The sequence below is a fragment of the Scleropages formosus genome, chromosome 7 (assembly GCF_900964775.1).
Source record: "Scleropages formosus chromosome 7, fSclFor1.1, whole genome shotgun sequence".
In the NCBI taxonomy this organism is placed as follows: domain Eukaryota; kingdom Metazoa; phylum Chordata; class Actinopteri; order Osteoglossiformes; family Osteoglossidae; genus Scleropages; species Scleropages formosus.
The window spans coordinates 14,965,168-14,982,653 of NC_041812.1; the positions used below are offsets into that span (position 1 = coordinate 14,965,168).

The 17,486-nt window shown below is 41.3% G+C and overlaps 1 protein-coding gene across 1 annotated transcript; it reads right to left on the reverse strand.

Annotated features, from left to right (window-relative positions):
- Positions 1-7,224: 7,224 nt before the first annotated feature.
- Positions 7,225-16,096, reverse strand: LOC108926556 (olfactomedin-like). Its single transcript, XM_018739291.2, has 5 exons — positions 15,947-16,096; positions 15,180-15,338; positions 10,092-10,292; positions 9,269-9,401; positions 7,225-8,137 (listed from the first exon to the last, which is right to left on the reverse strand). Exons 1-5 carry the CDS (start codon positions 16,094-16,096, stop codon positions 7,326-7,328), a joined length of 1,455 nt encoding a protein of 484 aa, XP_018594807.2. The 3' UTR covers positions 7,225-7,325.
- Positions 16,097-17,486: the final 1,390 nt, after the last annotated feature.

Consider the following 17,486-nt stretch of genomic DNA (forward strand, 5'->3'; position numbering starts at 1 on the left):
AAATAAATATAAATATTTTGAAAATGTAAGTAAAAGTACATTACTTTCTTCGCAAATCTACTTGATGAAAACTAAAATGGTACAGTTGGTAAAAACTACTCAAAGTACAATTTCTCCAGAAATTACCTATCTACGAGTAATGGAGTGAATGTAACTTCTTCCCACCAACATCTTGCTTTCAGTGAATTAACAGGGCTGTAATGTGTTGTCAGTCAGTTAGAAGGAGTTTACACTTGTACCTGAACTTACAAGAACAGTTGGAAACCAGACATCTGTTCATAACTTAAAATAACGTAAAATTGTGTGTCCATTTACTACATAATGATCAATAAAAGCATTATAATACCGCTTAATCACTTCACTAATTCATGTTAGGTTCTGTTAAAAATCACTTAGCGCTATAATGAATTAAAATTTATTGTAAGAGTTTATTCTATTTTCACCAACAGTTCATAAAATGCAGGGTCTCGGCATTGCTCTGTCCTGGAAAAACTGGAGACAAGGGACACCATGGAAGCAACACCAGTCTATTTTTAACCTTTATTTAAATTAAGCAATTTTAAAGTCTGCTTTAAAATGACTGAAAATAAAGTATACAAAAATATGCGATGTCCACAGCCTCCTTTTCAGTTAGCTGCTTTCTACATCATACTAAAGAAAATGCTTCATGTTCTTCTTGTGTACTTCAGGAATCATAGGAGAATGAAACAGTGGAGAAAGAAAAATAGAAAAAGGAGACACAATTGGAGAAAGTATTAAAGAGTGTTTCACCTTAAAATCCCAACTGTATTTTACTAGACATGAGGAAGTTACTCACAATTCACCACAAAATCGTACTTGTCAGAATCTGTTCACCTAATCCTAAATAGGCTTTTGTTTATTCACTGGGTAATTTCTGTGACAGTCTATGTAGCTACAATGAGCAAAAATATGCTGGATGAATGCTCCTGCACATTTCGGGAAACTTCATCACCCCTCTCCCTTCCAAATGCACTATGCTGCCATCTAATGACATTAAGAAGAAATATAGGTTATTTTACCGCAACAGAAATTTTGGAAAATAGAAGAATGACGAAAATGATTGCACAAATAAATTAACTGAGAAATGCTTGAACGTTCATCAGTCAAATGTTCATAACAGGAGGTACAATAATGTATTTTTACTAAGCAAGCAGAATTTGAGTATAAAAGACTGTGATGTGAGGTCAGTAACCTAACAGGGGGACTATACAGGGATATTAGTGCCTTAAAAGGCTTGGCCACAGCCAAGGCCACAGATACATGACCAGCATTAGCTGATGATGCACTGTTTGACCACCAGATGTGCTGAGAAGCAAGGGTTCAACCAAATACAGGCTTTTATTGAACGAAAGGTTACATAGAAAATCAGAACATGGCCCAAAACATAAGTTGGACAACAGTAGAGTCTGAAAAGAGTAAGAGTAATAGCTTTGTCAAAACTCAGGCAGACTCAGCACTAGTTTATCTTCATGTCAGTATTCTCTTGCTCTAACGTGCGGTTTTATATCATTTTTGATTGCCTTATTAGAAGCAGCTGATCACCACTACCTGTATAATTTCACCCAGGACTAAAGATTTCTGTCAAGAATAACCCTACCCTGTACTGTACATTGTCTCCTACCAGCTCAATTTATCATTTATAAGACTGTCATGTCAGACAGGGAAAATATGACATAAAGAAGGATATAAAATACATTTTGCAAAATGTTTTCCAGCGTAATCTCTATCCTTGAAGAGTGAGTACAAGAGGTTTTTTTTTTTTCAACCTGGAGCCACAAATTGTACTTGGCTGCAGATTTATGGTAAAAGAAGAGCTGAAAAACTGGGTGGACTCCTCCCTTGACACATTGTGAGTTGAACTGGCCTGGACAGACTACTGAACTACATATGAGGGAAGCATCTTAAGACCTTACATTTTAGGCGATTCTATGCATGGTTTTGCAACTGAACTGCCATTTCTATATAATTTTGTTCTGCTAGAATGTTGACTAATTCTGGTGACCTGTTTCAGAATCTACACTAGAAAAAGACTCCAGCTCATCTCTGTGGGCTTGTACAGCAATGATACAGTATATCTTACAATCCCAATTAAAGCAAATCTTACAATCCCACTAGCCCTCTGTTTATTCTGCAACATCAGTGGTGTTTCTTTTTCTCAGCCATTCTGGGCTGTGGTGGCCTACATTGAGCAGCCCTTTAAATTAGAAACTGAAGCTCCTTCAGAAGTACCAGTATACTGGGGCCTTGATTCTGCCCAAACGGGGCTGGGAGGGGCACTATTGACAGACTGTCTATCTGTACCTTTCCAGTGCTCTTTTTCACTCTCTTCTTGCCCTCTTCCATCCACAAATCCCCTCCCTAACCCAGGTAAACCAATTTCATACACACTGACCGCTGGCATTTCCTATTTTCAGCTTTTGCTAAAGACAAGCAGAATCTTTTACAGAAACTGAGTATTTGTGTGTGCCATTTAGCATGGATTCCAATCTGCTAACAGCAGAGAGACGGAAAAGAAAAGAAAAAAAAAAGAAAAGTTACAGCAAGACACTAAAACAGTCCATGTTTATCCTTGAACTATGACAGGGCTGGCAGTTTTCCCGTAGTGTCCATAATGTATGTTTTTATTTAGCATCAAAAGTATGTTTTACAGTGCGAAAGGTCTTTATTTATATGTAACACTGGTTTGTTTTAATAAATAAGCCTGCTGTGTTTTTATATATTTATTTCATGTATGATGTCAGTTTTTCAGCTGTTCGTTTGCTGGGTTTACAACTCATTTATTAAACTCTCTCTCTCTCTCACTCTCTCTCTATATATATATATACACACACACACATTTTCAGAACCGCTTGTCCCTTACGGGGTCACGGGGAACCGGAGCCTACCCGGCAACACAGGGCGTAAGGCCGGAGGGGGAAGGGGACGCACCCAGGACGGGACGCCAGTCCGTCACAAGGCACCCCAAGCGGGACTCGAACCCCAGACCCACCGGAGAGTAGGACTGCGGTCCAACCCACTGCACCACCGCACCCCCTATATATATATAGATATATATATATATATATATATATATATATATATATATATATATATATATATATATATATGTATGTATATATAGCTATATCTTTGAACTACACACACTCTTTTCTTTAACCTTCCCTCACAGGCAGTTTTTGGTTTTGGAATTTCTTGAAATTTGGGCATAGCATGCATAAAGCCTCCTTATAGTACAATATTGACATAAAGACTGGAAAAAGACTGGGTGAGGCTTAAAGATTCTGCTGTTGGGAAGTGCTAGGAGATGTGGAACAGGGAGGGGGAGAGCAAGAGAGAGAAAGATTATGTGTGTTGAACCCTCCGCCCTGCATCCAGCAAACCACATCTGCTTGAGCGTAAAGCCTACCGGGTCTTTTTATTTTTTTTTCCCCTCTGAATGCATTGGGCCCTGTGATTAACGTCTCCTCAGGAAGGCTGACTCTGCCTTCCTCGTCCCGGCGTCTCCCGCCTGCTGTTATTCAGGGAGCAAGAGCAGGCTGCAGGAGTTGGCTGCACCGGTCATGCCATGTAATTACAGCTGAATGAGAGGGAAGGCAGGAACACAGCCATCCACAAAGCAGACAAATAAGAGCTATATTCTGCCAGTGACGAATGTTGCACGACTGCAGGAGTGGAGTCAGCTCCGCCGGCCCCCACGGGATGACTCGTGAGCAGGTACTACAGCTTTCTGCGCTAACCACCAGAAGGCAGTAGTAGGACTGTCACTGTAACTGTGATGAAACCACCAATGTCACGGATGTTTGTATGTGGGGGTGGCAACGGGTGATCATGGCAACAGGAAACCATGTACCTTTGAAGTAAGTAATATTAAAAAAGGGAGTATTTTTTAAAAAACAAGTTATGTTTAAAAACTCCCCTGTTCATACAGGACATCCTTCCATTTAACTGTGTGTATATTAGTCTAGGAACACCAGTCACTCAAATGAAATGTGTTGTATCTAAATGATTATGGTGTCTCTAGGAAGGTCTAATTGCAATGAGTTAGCTTGTCACTGATGACAGCAAATAAAAGCAAGTGCTGAGAACTGATATTTGAAAGTAGGTGATACGATCATTTGTTACTATGGTCACCAGGCTCCTACAGTATGTTCATGTGTTACCCACTGCAAAGAAGATAATCTCACAGAAATAGAAAGAGAATATTAAATAACATGTGGCCAGATTCCAGTCGTTTGGCTAAGGACTTGTCGTCCCATAAATGACACCGTTACGTCTCCCAGAAAAAGCAGGTCAGCAAACTTGCACATGACCTCACGTAATGCAGATCTTACCAGCTTCCTGCAAGATCTCATGTAGAATGCCATGGCAGTTAACCTGTTTTGGTCATCACAGGTTGCTATGATAAAGGTGCAAAAGAGTCAGTGACCAAATAGCTGTCATCATGTGTTATTTGTACAGTTCTTGTAATTTTTTCTATCTCTTACACTAAATTTTCTCTCTGCCTGTTTAATGAAGCACCCACATCAAGTGGATGCTCACTGGCTTCCGACAGCCTTGCAACATTTACAGTTTCACATTCAAGCAAATCCTCTTCCTTCCATCTTATCTGCATACAATATCACTTGCCAGATTTTTTTCCGGATATGATGGGTGAAAAGCACTGAAAAATACATTATTTGTCAAACAATGTACACAGCAGCTGACCATGTATATGTATTGTACACAAAGCGCATTAAATGACTAAATGAATGCTGGCGATGATGGGGTCATGACCGCTCTCGGAAATTACCGAGCATGTGAGCTATAACAAAATAACACCTAATTGGCAACATTAAACAAGGTATTTCTGTACTATTTGGTGGGCTGGGAGGGATATGGACCTGAAGAACAGTCTTGGGTACCCTGCCATGTTATCTTAGATATAGTGATCCAATTCTCTCCTTCTACTGGTGTAATACACTTTTGATATTATTCTCCGAGATGTACGTCCTTTTGGAGTAAAGCATCTGCTAAATGAACAAAGATAAATGCAAATACTGAATGATCTCTGAATTACAAAAGTTATGGCGATGAAATTATTGTCTGCAGCAATTTCTTTTGTGATGTGAACATCTGAATGTGTGTACAGGTGTGCATGAGCGTGTTTTCGAAAGTACGGTAGGTCTTTGACATTTTGGTTAGCTCTTACCCATAGTCATTCCTCTGCCACTCTGTGTCTGGTGATGCTTACTGTGGTTTCTCCTACAAGGTCTCTTCCTAGATGACCAGAAAAACAGAATCTCGACAAGCCTAGCCAGGATTAGCAGAATCTTTGCAGAAGAGGGGGTGGAGGAAAGTAGGGGATTGAACTCAGAGGTTGCACAAGCTCAGCTCTGAGGATGACCTGGTAGAGACCACGCATTTGTTCAAGTGAATACAGTGACTTTACAGCTGTATCCATAAGATCATTGGCCTATGTATATATGGCTTATATGGCCTATGTATGACTCTACAATCCTGTATGGTCACAGTGCCTAAAGTCGTATATATGGACAACCTGTGTGTTCCCGTAGTTGTCACTGAGACTGTATGACCCTGCACAGTCCCCATGTCACAGCCAACAGAGACGAACCTGTAACTCTGAAAATCCATCTTTGCTCACAGGTTCCGTATCACCACAATCAATCCCAGTATGTTACACAGAAAAGAGAAACCACAAATGATGGAGTCTATAAAAAGATTCAACATCTATCCTGTGATGATCCCCTCCAAAAATTTGCTTCTAAGTCCTTGTCACTGTCTTTGTCCAAGTTAAGCCCCACTTGCCATGGCCTCGAGACCCCTTGCACAGTGTGTCTTCATCATTTTCACTGATTCAGGAACTTTGCTTTTACATGTAGTGCACCTTCTCACAATAAAAGTCTGCACCTGTGTTCATAGCTTACCTCATCTCGGTATTCCTGCTTATACCCTGAGCCCAGTTGGTTACTGTACCTATACAGTCAGTTCATTTATGAATAGTTTGCATTCATTCCTACCAGTGTTTGCAGATTCTTAGTTGAACAACTGATGAGCAGTTAAACCCAAGGCATCCTTGCACTGCCAGTAAGACTTTGAATTACTACCATCTATGCACTGTTGCTTCCAGACCATTAAGGGATAATAGCGGTCATCATCGTCATCTGAAACCGCTTGTCCCAGGGAGCCGGAGCCTAACCCGGCAACGCAGGGCGTGAGGACACACCCAGGACAGGACACCAGTCCATCACAATGCACCCCAAGCGGGACTCGAACCCCAGAGCCACCAGAGAGCAGGACCTGGTCAAACCCGCTGTGCCACCATACCCCCCCAATAGTGGTCTTGCAACTTTCATTTTAATTGAAAGAACATACTTCAACCATTTTACTCCCAATAAGAGATCCTTCACATTATCTTAAATATCATGATTTCTTTTACTGCAGATTTGTAATGTAGCTCAGTTTCTGATCAGATTATTGATACTCTATAGTGCTCGATTTATTAGACATATCAAAAATCTGTTGTACAAGTATCCAGTCTACATGGATACATTCTGACAAAAAACACATTAATAAGTCAACAACAATGTCAAGAGACTTCTGTGTTCCAGTGTGTTCCAGGAGTGTGTGTGTGTGTGACATGCCAGGAGAGGGCACTCATAGACAGCCTATCACCATCTATTGGTTTCACTATGGACTTCACTACACATCCTTTGAGTTGTCTCTATTTAGACCCATTTTTGCCTTTCATTTCATATCAAGTGCTTTACAGAGTCATAGAGCATACTTTTTGCATTGTTTTATAAACATGCATGTGTATGTGTTCACACAATTCCCGACTCTCTATCTCATGCAGGAAAAAAGTACATCTTTCTATCAAGATTCATCTTATCTCATTTGATGCCATCCTGCATTGTGAAAACCTGGTCTTTAGGGGCTACTAACGACAACTGTAGCACTGTAAGTGCAGTTCCCTTAACCACTTTGCTGCATTCTGCTACTTATCACTGTTATTGCTTTAAAAAATAATCTCCCAAACCACTAGGATCATCTATCAATTTCACTCCCACTAACCCTCAGGTGTCAGTCTCTATGCAGCACTGATACTCCAGTAATCAAACTAGTATACTGTGCTTTAAAAATCGAGTGTATAAAATTCTGCACTCTGAGAATTTTAAAATATGAAATAGTGACAGTGGACCAGAAAACATTTGCTGCTTCTTTATTCATAATAATGAAATGCAAAAACAGAACAGAAGCTGGGCATGCTCAGTTTTTCATGTAACAAAGATGAAGCTTAGAAATGCCTAAAAGAACAGTTTGAAAGCCAGCAGGTAGGAATCATTATACATATAAAGCTGTTTATCCACAGGGCTGTAATGAAGGCTGGCCATACCAGGAGCCACCTTTTCCATCTTAACAGCCAGCATGTTGTTCTCCTTCCCAGTGTTTGTGTCAAAGGCATAAAAGACTTCCTCTTCATAGGCGCTGAGATATCGTGTGGCGTACAAGACCCCACACACCACAAAGGCATTAGTGACAGATTTCTTGAATAATCGTGTGGTCCATGTGTGCGTGATGTTAAGGTTGTCACTGTCTAGCCGACTCAGCACGATGTTCCCATGACTAGCCTCTGTAGCATAGATGACCCATAGTCCTGTCTCATCAGCCGAAAAGTCGATGTCAGTCCAATCATGGCAGGTGTAGTAGCAGTAGGGGAACCTGTTGTTAAAGCCGGCATCAGGCAGTGACTTGCGGATTGTGGCCTTGGTGCTCAGGTCATATCTGCACAGCTCACCCGTGTTGTAGCACTGGTAGAAAACTGCTTCATCATACAGCAGGGTACCTGGGCCCTGAATGGCGTTGGTGTGGGAATATGAGGGGGCAACTGCAATGTCCTGTTCACCTCTGGAGCTCATAAAATCCTCGTGAGTAGGGTAGAAGCGCAACACATTGCCGTGTCGGTTACCACTGACCAAAGGCTGGATCCAATATCTTTCCATGGCGCTGGACTTGGCTTCACGACCCCAAGAACCAGATGGATAGGACTTTCCATATGGGCTCAGCTTGGTAACCACTGGTTCTGAGATGTTGCTCAACAGACGCTGAGAACAGTTGCCTGCAGTGGCAACAGACATCAGGTGAAGTTAAGGTACAGCACAGAGGGTGCATAAAGTGGCATCCACAATAGAAGTTACTTATAAACATAATTGGGGCCAAGAGTTGATTCATAACTGGAAGAGCTTCTTAGTCAAATGTGACATTGTGTGGGCCAGGGGCTCGTCATCAGTTCTAGAATTGTATTCTAATTTTGTATACATGTCTCTCTCTCTCTCTTCCTCTCTATTACTCTCTTAATTCAGTTGAAAGATTGAGGAGCCGGAGGTACTATATCGAGGTGAAGAAAAACACAGAGGCGACACTTCACTGACAGCATCAAGACCGGTACATGTAGAAGCCGTAAGATCACGTACAGTCTGTTCACATTCTGTTTGCTTCTTTTATACCCTTTACATCCTTTTGCAAAACTTAAGGCAGCGCTTACCACTGACAATTGTCAGTATCTGTCAGTACATCAAGCGAGGAGTTGGCTTGCAGTTTCAAGAGGTATGCTCACTGCCTTTATGTGAAATTAAACACTAAATACTTTTCAAAGACGTTTCTAATGGTAAAAATCACTGTAAATCAGGGATCCAGTGTATACCTCCTGGGTTTAAGTAAGAGTGGTTACCCATCCCACCTGCACGTGCAAACGTATTGTGATGGGCAACTAGCATTGAAACTGCAGGGGACGAAACTGAGGCACAAGACATGGAAACAGGAATGGATGTGCAGGTGAGCAATGGGTGACAGGGTAAGCAGCAGAATGTGCAGTCAGTGGTGAGAAAAGCATGGCAGGTGGTTCGCTGCCATGCAGCCATCATGTAATGGGACAATGAAGATAGTGCCAAAGTGGCTGTGGACAGAGTGAAACAAGTCTAACCACCACAGCGTAATGAAGAGGAAGCAGAAGAGGTAACATTGGTCAGGACACGCGAGTTTGCAGAAAACAGCATCCGGGACATTTTACAATTTGCACAAGACTGAAAGATGTGCGTGGTCAGCAGTTTGGTGTAACACTTCCTTCCTGAACTTTCATTTGTACAAAACTCCAATTTACAACTTCTCTTTGCTTTTCGGAAAATCTTAGTGGATGTTGTTTCAGAACCCTACTGGGTTCTCTGTTGTATGCAGCTACCGCTCCACTCACTTGTGAATTTGGCATCGATGGTCCTGCAGGTCTCTAGGCGATTCTTCAGCACGCGTAGGTTGTCCCTGACAGTCTCCAAGTTGAATTTATTGTGATCCTTTGCATTCTTCATCATCTCACGCACAGAGCTGAGCTGGAAGGCAGAGTGATCGGCCAAAATTCTAATACTCTAACGGATGGAGTAACCCCGAGCAAGGCCCAGCTGAACCTGCTCACCCCAGACAGGGCACGGGGAGCCAGAGCCTAACCCGGCACACAGGGCGTAAGGCCGGAGAGGGAGGGAACACACCCAGGACAGGATGCCAGTCCAACGCAAGGCACCCCAAGTGGGACTCGAACCCCAGACCCACCGAAGAGCAGGACCTGGACCAACCCACCGCACCCCCTAATACTCTAATACAATTATATATTTCTTTATATGTAATACGTATAATATATAATTTTTTTCTAATACTAACTGATTCACAAGATAAGGAAAAATAAAAAAACATCTCTTTATAACCAAATGTTATCAGACTGATTTATGATCATGACTTTGTGTTGGTGTACTATGGTATGCTCTTGACTGAAAGTGTACTGTGTCTGGGTGCACTAAGGCATAAAATGTAAACTACACTTTTGGGTGCGAGATTGGGTATCCCCAAGACAGCACATACCATTTCAGCACAATAAGTGCGTGATGATGAGGTTGTATAATCAGGCTGTTTTTCCACTAGATATGACTTGATTTTAGGATTACACTGCATGTCGCTAAGCAGTTATTTCAAGCAGGGCGGTTGCATAGGTAGACTAGGATGGTCTTATCATGTTCAGTGGGCATTACCTCTTGGGAAAGTGTGCCCTGGGCAGTCTGGTGAGCAGTGCTGACATCCACCTCCAACCTCTCTAACTCCTTGTCCATCTGATGCAGTTGCAGGTCATAGTACAGACTCCGGGATTTCAGGTACTGGAAAGCTCTCAAGCGGTCTGTCATGTTTCCTACTGTACGTTCAATCTGGGGAATCTTCTTCTCCAACAGCTGTACCTGAGTAGATTGATGTCATTTGCACAAAATTTTAAAAGTGTCCACAGTTTAAGGCAACAGCCACAAAATACAGTTGACTCTTGAACAACAGCAGTCAAAAATCCACGTATAACTCTTGACTCCACAAAAACTTAACTACTAATAGCCTACTGTTGACCAGAAGCCTTATCAATAACATAAACAGTTAACACATATTTTGTATGTTATTTGTATTATATACTGTATTCTTACAATATTGTCTTATATGATACAAAACACTGTAGATATTATATGTATTACATGTATATTTTATGGTAGTAAATTATTAAAATAGACTAGTATCTATATATATTTTATGCATTCATGGCATACCTTTCTTAATTATTTTGCTATTTCTAGAGTAAACGGTTTATCTGTGAGTTTTTTGAAATTGTTGCAAATCTCCTAAAATTTTTCCAATATATTTATTGAAAAAAATCCAGGTCTCAGTGGATCGCCGCAGTTCAAAGCTATGTAATTCAAGGGTCAACTGTACATGATTTTTTATTACTTAAGATCAGCACAAAAGAAGGATCACTAATGGAATGAACTCACAATCTCAGCCAAGTCTGATGTGTTTGGTAACAACCTACATCTTTTTAAAATATCTCCTCTTTTAACCATGCCAGATTACACATAATGGCTATATTTATACACAGAATACATGTAAACATTCATGTGACACATGTATACCTTGATGAACAGACATCAGAATATAAATAGTGGTGTTTAAATGCTCACATATAAAGATCATTTCTGGGTTCAAAAATCACTTAAATGAAAGAGTTTCCTCAATAAACACATCAGTCTACTGTTGTTTAGCAAAATGAAGGTTATTCCATGCATCGGATTGCCAAGAAACTGACAATTTCATGAAAAGGTGTCTACTGCTGTCTTGAGAGAAAAGGGCAAACTGGATCTAATCAGAACCAAAAAAGAAGCGGAAGGCCCAGATGCACAACTGTGCAAGAGGAGAAGTACATTGGAGTCTGTAGTTTGAGAAACAAACTCCTTGCAGGTCGTCAGTTGGCTGCTTCCTTGAAAAGTAGACCTCAAATACCAGTGTCATGTGTAACAGTGAAAAAACAACTCCGGGACACTGGCCTTAGAGGTACAGTTTCAAAGAAAAAGCCAAATCTGAAACTGGAAAATAAAAATAAAAGGTTAAAATGGGCAAAAGAACAAAGACACTGGACAGTAGAAATTGGAAAAGAGTATTATGGATAAAGGAGTCTAAGTCTTCACTGTTGCAGATTACACTGGTATTTGGCGAGTACTATTTAAGGAAGCAAACAACTGAGGATCTGTAAGGCCCTCAAGACAGTAGCAGAATGCCAGTTCCTTTCAACGCAAGGAAAGAAAATTTATTTGCTTTCTTAATTCCCAGGTTACAGCTGTGCTAACACAACTACAAAAGTTTCTCGACCATTAGGACTATTACCACTGTAGCTTAACATTAAGACACTGGAGCAATGGCTGCTGAAAGTGGGGCTTTGCAGTCACGTGTGAATAATAAATTATAGCTGTAGTAGGCAATAAAAGTGGCATGTGGGATAATGTACAAGTGAGAAAAGTCTGACTGCGAGAGGGAGAGAAGCAACATTGTTTGCCAGATCTCTTCACCTATACCAGATTACCTTTTGGTGTGTCTTCGAGTCAAACTATTTTTCAGAGAACATTGAAAGGGCTTCTACACGGGAATCATTATACTATGTACTTGAATGATATCCTGGTCAGCTGAACTAGCAAAACCAAACTTCTGCAGAACCTGATCAAGTACTCAAGAGACTGGAAAGCAGAAGGAAATGAAAGAAGTAAGTTTCCTTTGCTGGGAAAAGAAGTGGTATTCTTGGGGCACAGAAATGATCATGGGAGTTGCACCTAGATGCAACAAAAAGTGCAGGAAATCAAAGAAGCTCCTACACCTAAGTCAGTAACAGAGCTGAGAAGATACCTAGGATTGTTCAACTATTATCATAGGATGTTACCAAGGCTATCCATGCTGTTAGCTCCTTTCCACAGCTGGAAATGAATGTGGTGAAATGAAAATGGGAAGTAGAACAACAGAGGGCTTTTGATGAGTGCAAGGCATTGATGCAGCCATGTTCACACACACACATACATTTTCAGAACCACTCATCCCATGCGGGGTTGCGGGGAACCGGAGCCTACCCGGTAACACAGGGCGGAAGGCCAGAGGGGGAGGGGACACACCCAGGACGGGACGCCAGTCCGTCGCAAGGCACCCCAAGCGGGACCCGAACCCCAGACCCACTGGAGAGCAGGACTGAGGTCCAACCCACTGCGCCACCGCAACCCCTGCAGCCATGTTCACTACAATATAAATTAAGACAATTGTAGCATGCAATAGGTCACCCTGTAGGTGACCTATTGCATGCTACAAATTGCATGCTACCTATTGCATGCTACCTATTGCATGCTACAAAACATGCTCATCAAAAGCCCTCTGTTGTTCTACTTCCCATTTTCATTTCACCACATATGGTAGGGGCTATTCTTTCACACAGAATGTTTGAGAACTCAGACAGAGCAATAGGATTTGTGTCAAGTGCAGCTGAAAGGGACTATTCACAGCATGACAAAGAACAGTTCACAGTCATCTTTGGTGGAAAAAAGTTTCACAGCTATTGTTACAGTAGGAAATTCTAATTTCTAATGTAAAACTAATTTCTTTGTTCAACAAAATGAAAAACAGAGCCACAGATGGCTTCAACTGGGATCGAAAGATGGTCTGTCAAGCTGCATTGCTTATGAATATGAAATTATTTATAAAGTAGGCAAGATCTACAGCAATGCTGATGCCTTCAGCTGATTGCCATTGCCAAGGGATGATAAGCAAGTGTTGGAGAAGAGAGTGCTGTTGTTGGACCATATGGACACTGGACAGGGACAGCCAAGTAAACGAAGAGGTGGAATAGTGCTTTCCCGGGTGTGTGAGTATACATTGCGGGGGTGGAAAACTAAGCTCAGTGATATGGCTTTCACACCCTATATCCAAAGACAGGACAAACTCAGCACTGTGGAGGGTGATCACTCCTCCAACTGAGAGAGCAGCTGTCCTGAAGCAGCATCATCATTCTCATCTTATAATGACTATTAAAAAGGGCTGCTATGTAGTTATGTTTGGTGGCTAAAGCTAAATGCTGAGATTGAAGGTCTAGTAAAATCATGCAAGGTTTGTCAGGAGAATCACTATCTCCCAACAACGGCTCCAATGCATCTGCGGGAGTGGGATAAAACTGATGGTGGAGACTTCTTATTGATTATTCAGGACCATTCATGGGAAAAATCTTCCTTTTTCTCATTGATACTCATTACAGATGAATTGATGCATATCTACCTAACAGTACAATATCTACCGTAACAATTGCTTTCCTAAGGAAAAGCTTTGGCCATGTTGGACTTCCAGAGATGGTAGTGTCAGATAATGGAATTTGCTTCACAAGTGATGAGTTTCAGGAGTTCATGTCAAAGAATGTCAGTATCCATATCACTGCTGGACCGTATCCCACAGCATCTAACGGACTTGCTCCAGTGGAGTTCTACATCTCTAGATCTATCCTATTTTCAAAAGTCAAGTAACACATAAACAGTGGAGGAAAAAGCAAAACCATGAATGTGTCAGATCAAGGAGTGTGTTGCAGGGTGAGATGGTTCATGGTTCAACCCGAAACTGGAGAGGGTCCTGCATAGATCTGAGGTCCTGTGCACAAGAGAGCAGGACCTGTGTGTTGTATGGTTCTACTAGGAAAGGGGAGAGCAGTGAAAAGACACACTGCTCATGTGCCATGCAGGTACACTGTTGATGTCTCTTTTGTTGGAAAATGCTACAGGCTGCCTTCCTGGGGAGAAAAGTCCTGCATTAACAACAGTTGGAACACCTGCTACACCAGCTGTGGATGAGATTGTGGATGCCAGTGTGGAAATACCAGTGGAAAGTTGTTCCTCTGCAGCTCCACCACAACAGAAGTTGAATAGATCAGCAAGGACCAGGAGAACACCACCTTATTTTTAAAATGGTATTGTAATGAGTTCCCCAGCCCAAGGGTAAGAATGACTCCTGGAACACGTTGGAATGGCAGGCCGTCTAATCTAATCTCCCTAGTATAGAATACTGGTTAAATACGTTGTCTGAATTGTTAATTTAAGAAAGTTTTGGGTGTAGCGTGGCAAACCTTCGTTTAGAATGTTTAGTTATTTTATGTATGTATTTACTTGTGTCCAAGGGACTCAAGCAACTATATACATAATATAACTAAACCACTGGTAACCATTGATAACCATAACCAACCAAACCATGATAACCACTGAGCTAATATTTTCAGAAGTAGGGGAATTAGTACCCCAAGTCCAGCCACAATGGGGCAATGACTTCAACACATGTCCTGTGGGCATGATGTGCTAGTGAGTGTGAGAGCGAGAGAAGCCACATTTTTAGCCAGGAAGGCGAGATTATGGTTTCTTTCATTGGTGAAAAAACAGTTAAATAACACAACATTTGCAGTCCCTTTTTACCATAGCCACAAGTTGCCACACCAAGACGTGGGACATGATGATAGCTGAATGAATGACAAAAAGTCTGCAATAATTGTGCAAAGCACTACAGCCAGCATGGACCAAGATCCCTGTGGAATGTGCCCAGTATCTTGTTGTTCAATTCATGCTTTCTAGAAGCAAAACAGGTACTAGCTGGCACTATCTAGATGTACCTAATGAAGTGGCCACTGACTGTCACAGTGCATTCATGAAGTCAGGAGAAAAATAACTTCCCAGCATTGCTCCCAGCCCAATAGTCCAATGTGACACGAAGATTGCCCCAAAGTCAATCTGTGCGTTTTTAATTCTCACCCGTGTCTGCAGCATTCCCTGGAGCTCCTCACAGGAGTCAACCAAGTTGGCCACATCCTCGTACTGCCGCACAGGGAACTGCCACGCCGTTAAGTTCACGTCACAGAAACAGGAGTCCCCTTGCTTCACACCCTGCACATTAAGGGTGCTTGACAGCTCCTGCCAGTATAAACACATGAGCTGATTTTTGCATGCATACACATTGAGATCTAAACTCCAGATACCTATAAAGAATGTGTGCATGTACTGGAACGGCAGCATCTGCTAGTCTCGAAAAGAACATCATCTGAGTAAATTGATTACCAAAAATAACCAGGTATCTTCAATATCTAATAACAAAAAATCTATGCAAAAGTAATCACTCAGTGGGGCAGCTGGTGGCGTAGTGGTTCGAGCAGCTCCCTTTGGAAGCAAAGGTTACAAGTGTGAATCCCACCACCAGGTGTAGCACCCTTGAGTGAGGTACTTACTCAAAATTTGCTCCAGTAAAATTACCTAGCTGTATAAAAGGATGAATAATTGTCAGCTGATCTGGAGGAATGCATCAGCTAAATGAGGAAATGTAGGTGAAGGCAACTGAAGGTATTCAGATTGGCGTAAAGGTGAAGAAGAAGAAATGTGAATATTTTGGGTAGGTTGTATCTTGAACATTGTGCACCTACAGGTAAAGGTGAGTGCCCACACTAAACAGTACACCAACAAGTGTATAGGTGGTGAGATTGGAAAGTGTGGTGAGACTCCTATGGGTAGAGAAAAAAGATACTCACTGTGAGGAAGAGGGACAGAAGGGTCACGATCTGAACCGAAGACATGCTGACACTGATGCTGAAGAGGGAGGGCGATGCTTTATACGTACACGCCCAGTCGACCATGAGGTAGTGAAACTTGTCAAGGGTCTGATGCAGCAGGGATCTCATACTTCTACCAGGACCAGGACCCTGCTGTCTCACATGTTCAAAAAACATTTTCTCAAAACTGAATTTCCTTTACAGTGTGAATGCAATACCATGTAAGCACACCAATGTATATGTAACATTCTGAGTGGCCTTTTTTAAATTTAAAAATAAATGCAGATTAATCCAAATGCCCTGTCATGTTTTTTGAAAATGTCAGCGAGCACTGATCGAACCCTAAATTTTGCCCACAGTCTGCTTAGGGTCAGTACTGCTAGTCTTCACCCCTCCAGCTGTTTTACGAAGCAGGACGTTGTAAATATACGGAATATGCAGCATCAGTCAAAAGTTTGAGCTCACCTGCTTCAAACCACACTCTGCAGGGTCAAAAAAATAACAATGAGCAATATGTGAGCAGTGCAAGTCAGTTTTATGGAGCATGAGCGTCACATCATTCTACTACTACATTCTGCTGATTTATGCCTTTCCATACGGACTGCAACTCATCAGTCAGCAAAATAATGACCAGAAACACACTACAAAGTTGTAGCAGAACTATAAGGAGAAGAAATAACGTAAAGTCAGGCTAATGGCTCCGATGTAAAACTTGAGCAATTATCGAAAACCTTTTTTTTCCCAGGAAGCGTAGTGAAACTTTATACCAATAGCCTACAGTTTTTGATATTTATGCCAATAGTACATATGCACAATCACTTGTACAGTACAGGGTTGCTGTGGTCTGGAGGGAAATCACACATTCGAGGCAGGTCTATCCAGAGCGACCGAGCATATGAACAGTGTCAAAAAAAATGTGGAGATGCTTCAAAGCAAGTGTCACCAAAAGAGAAGTTTCTCAGTGTTTCTGAGACAGCTTTTAGCTGAGAAAATGAATTATGTATGAATTAGTTTATATAAAACTTCCCCAATTTGCCTCATTTGGAACTGAATACATTGAATTTCTGAGATTTGCCAAGAAGAAGTAAAGAAGGGATACACCTAGGCATGTGACCCCGCAGAATCTCTGATTGGGAAAATCATAATTCTGTAGCAGCTAAGGACAATTTCTGTACAGTTTCTCAACAATGGCGAAATGTTCCACATGCAAAAATGACTCTGTTTCACTTCTGAGTTATTTGCCTCAATATCATCTTCTCGAATTTCAGATTTGCAGTGAATGCTGAACAACCTGCAGTTTCCCAACTACTAACCACAGAAGACCAGTAAGAATGAAATTTCATCACAGAAATTTTGCAATTTACATTGTGCAATTTACAAATCTTCATTGTCACCATGAAGTCTCTGTGTGTTGTAATTCTTATTATAATTCTTTTCATAAAATCACAATAATAATATAATATTAATATAACAATATTATATAAAGTATAATAGTAATAATAATACACAACGTCTACAA

Bases quoted from the DNA above. Each gene is read 5' to 3' on its own strand.
- LOC108926556 (XM_018739291.2), bottom strand. From the start codon at position 16,096: ATGAGATCCCTGCTGCATCAGACCCTTGACAAGTTTCACTACCTCATG. The intron at 15,339-15,946 runs GTGAGTATCTTT...TTATACTGGCAG, and splicing joins TTCTGTCCCTCTTCCTCACA to GAGCTGTCAAGCACCCTTAA. The intron at 10,293-15,179 runs GTGAGAATTAAA...CAATCTACTCAG, and splicing joins AGGGAATGCTGCAGACACGG to GTACAGCTGTTGGAGAAGAA.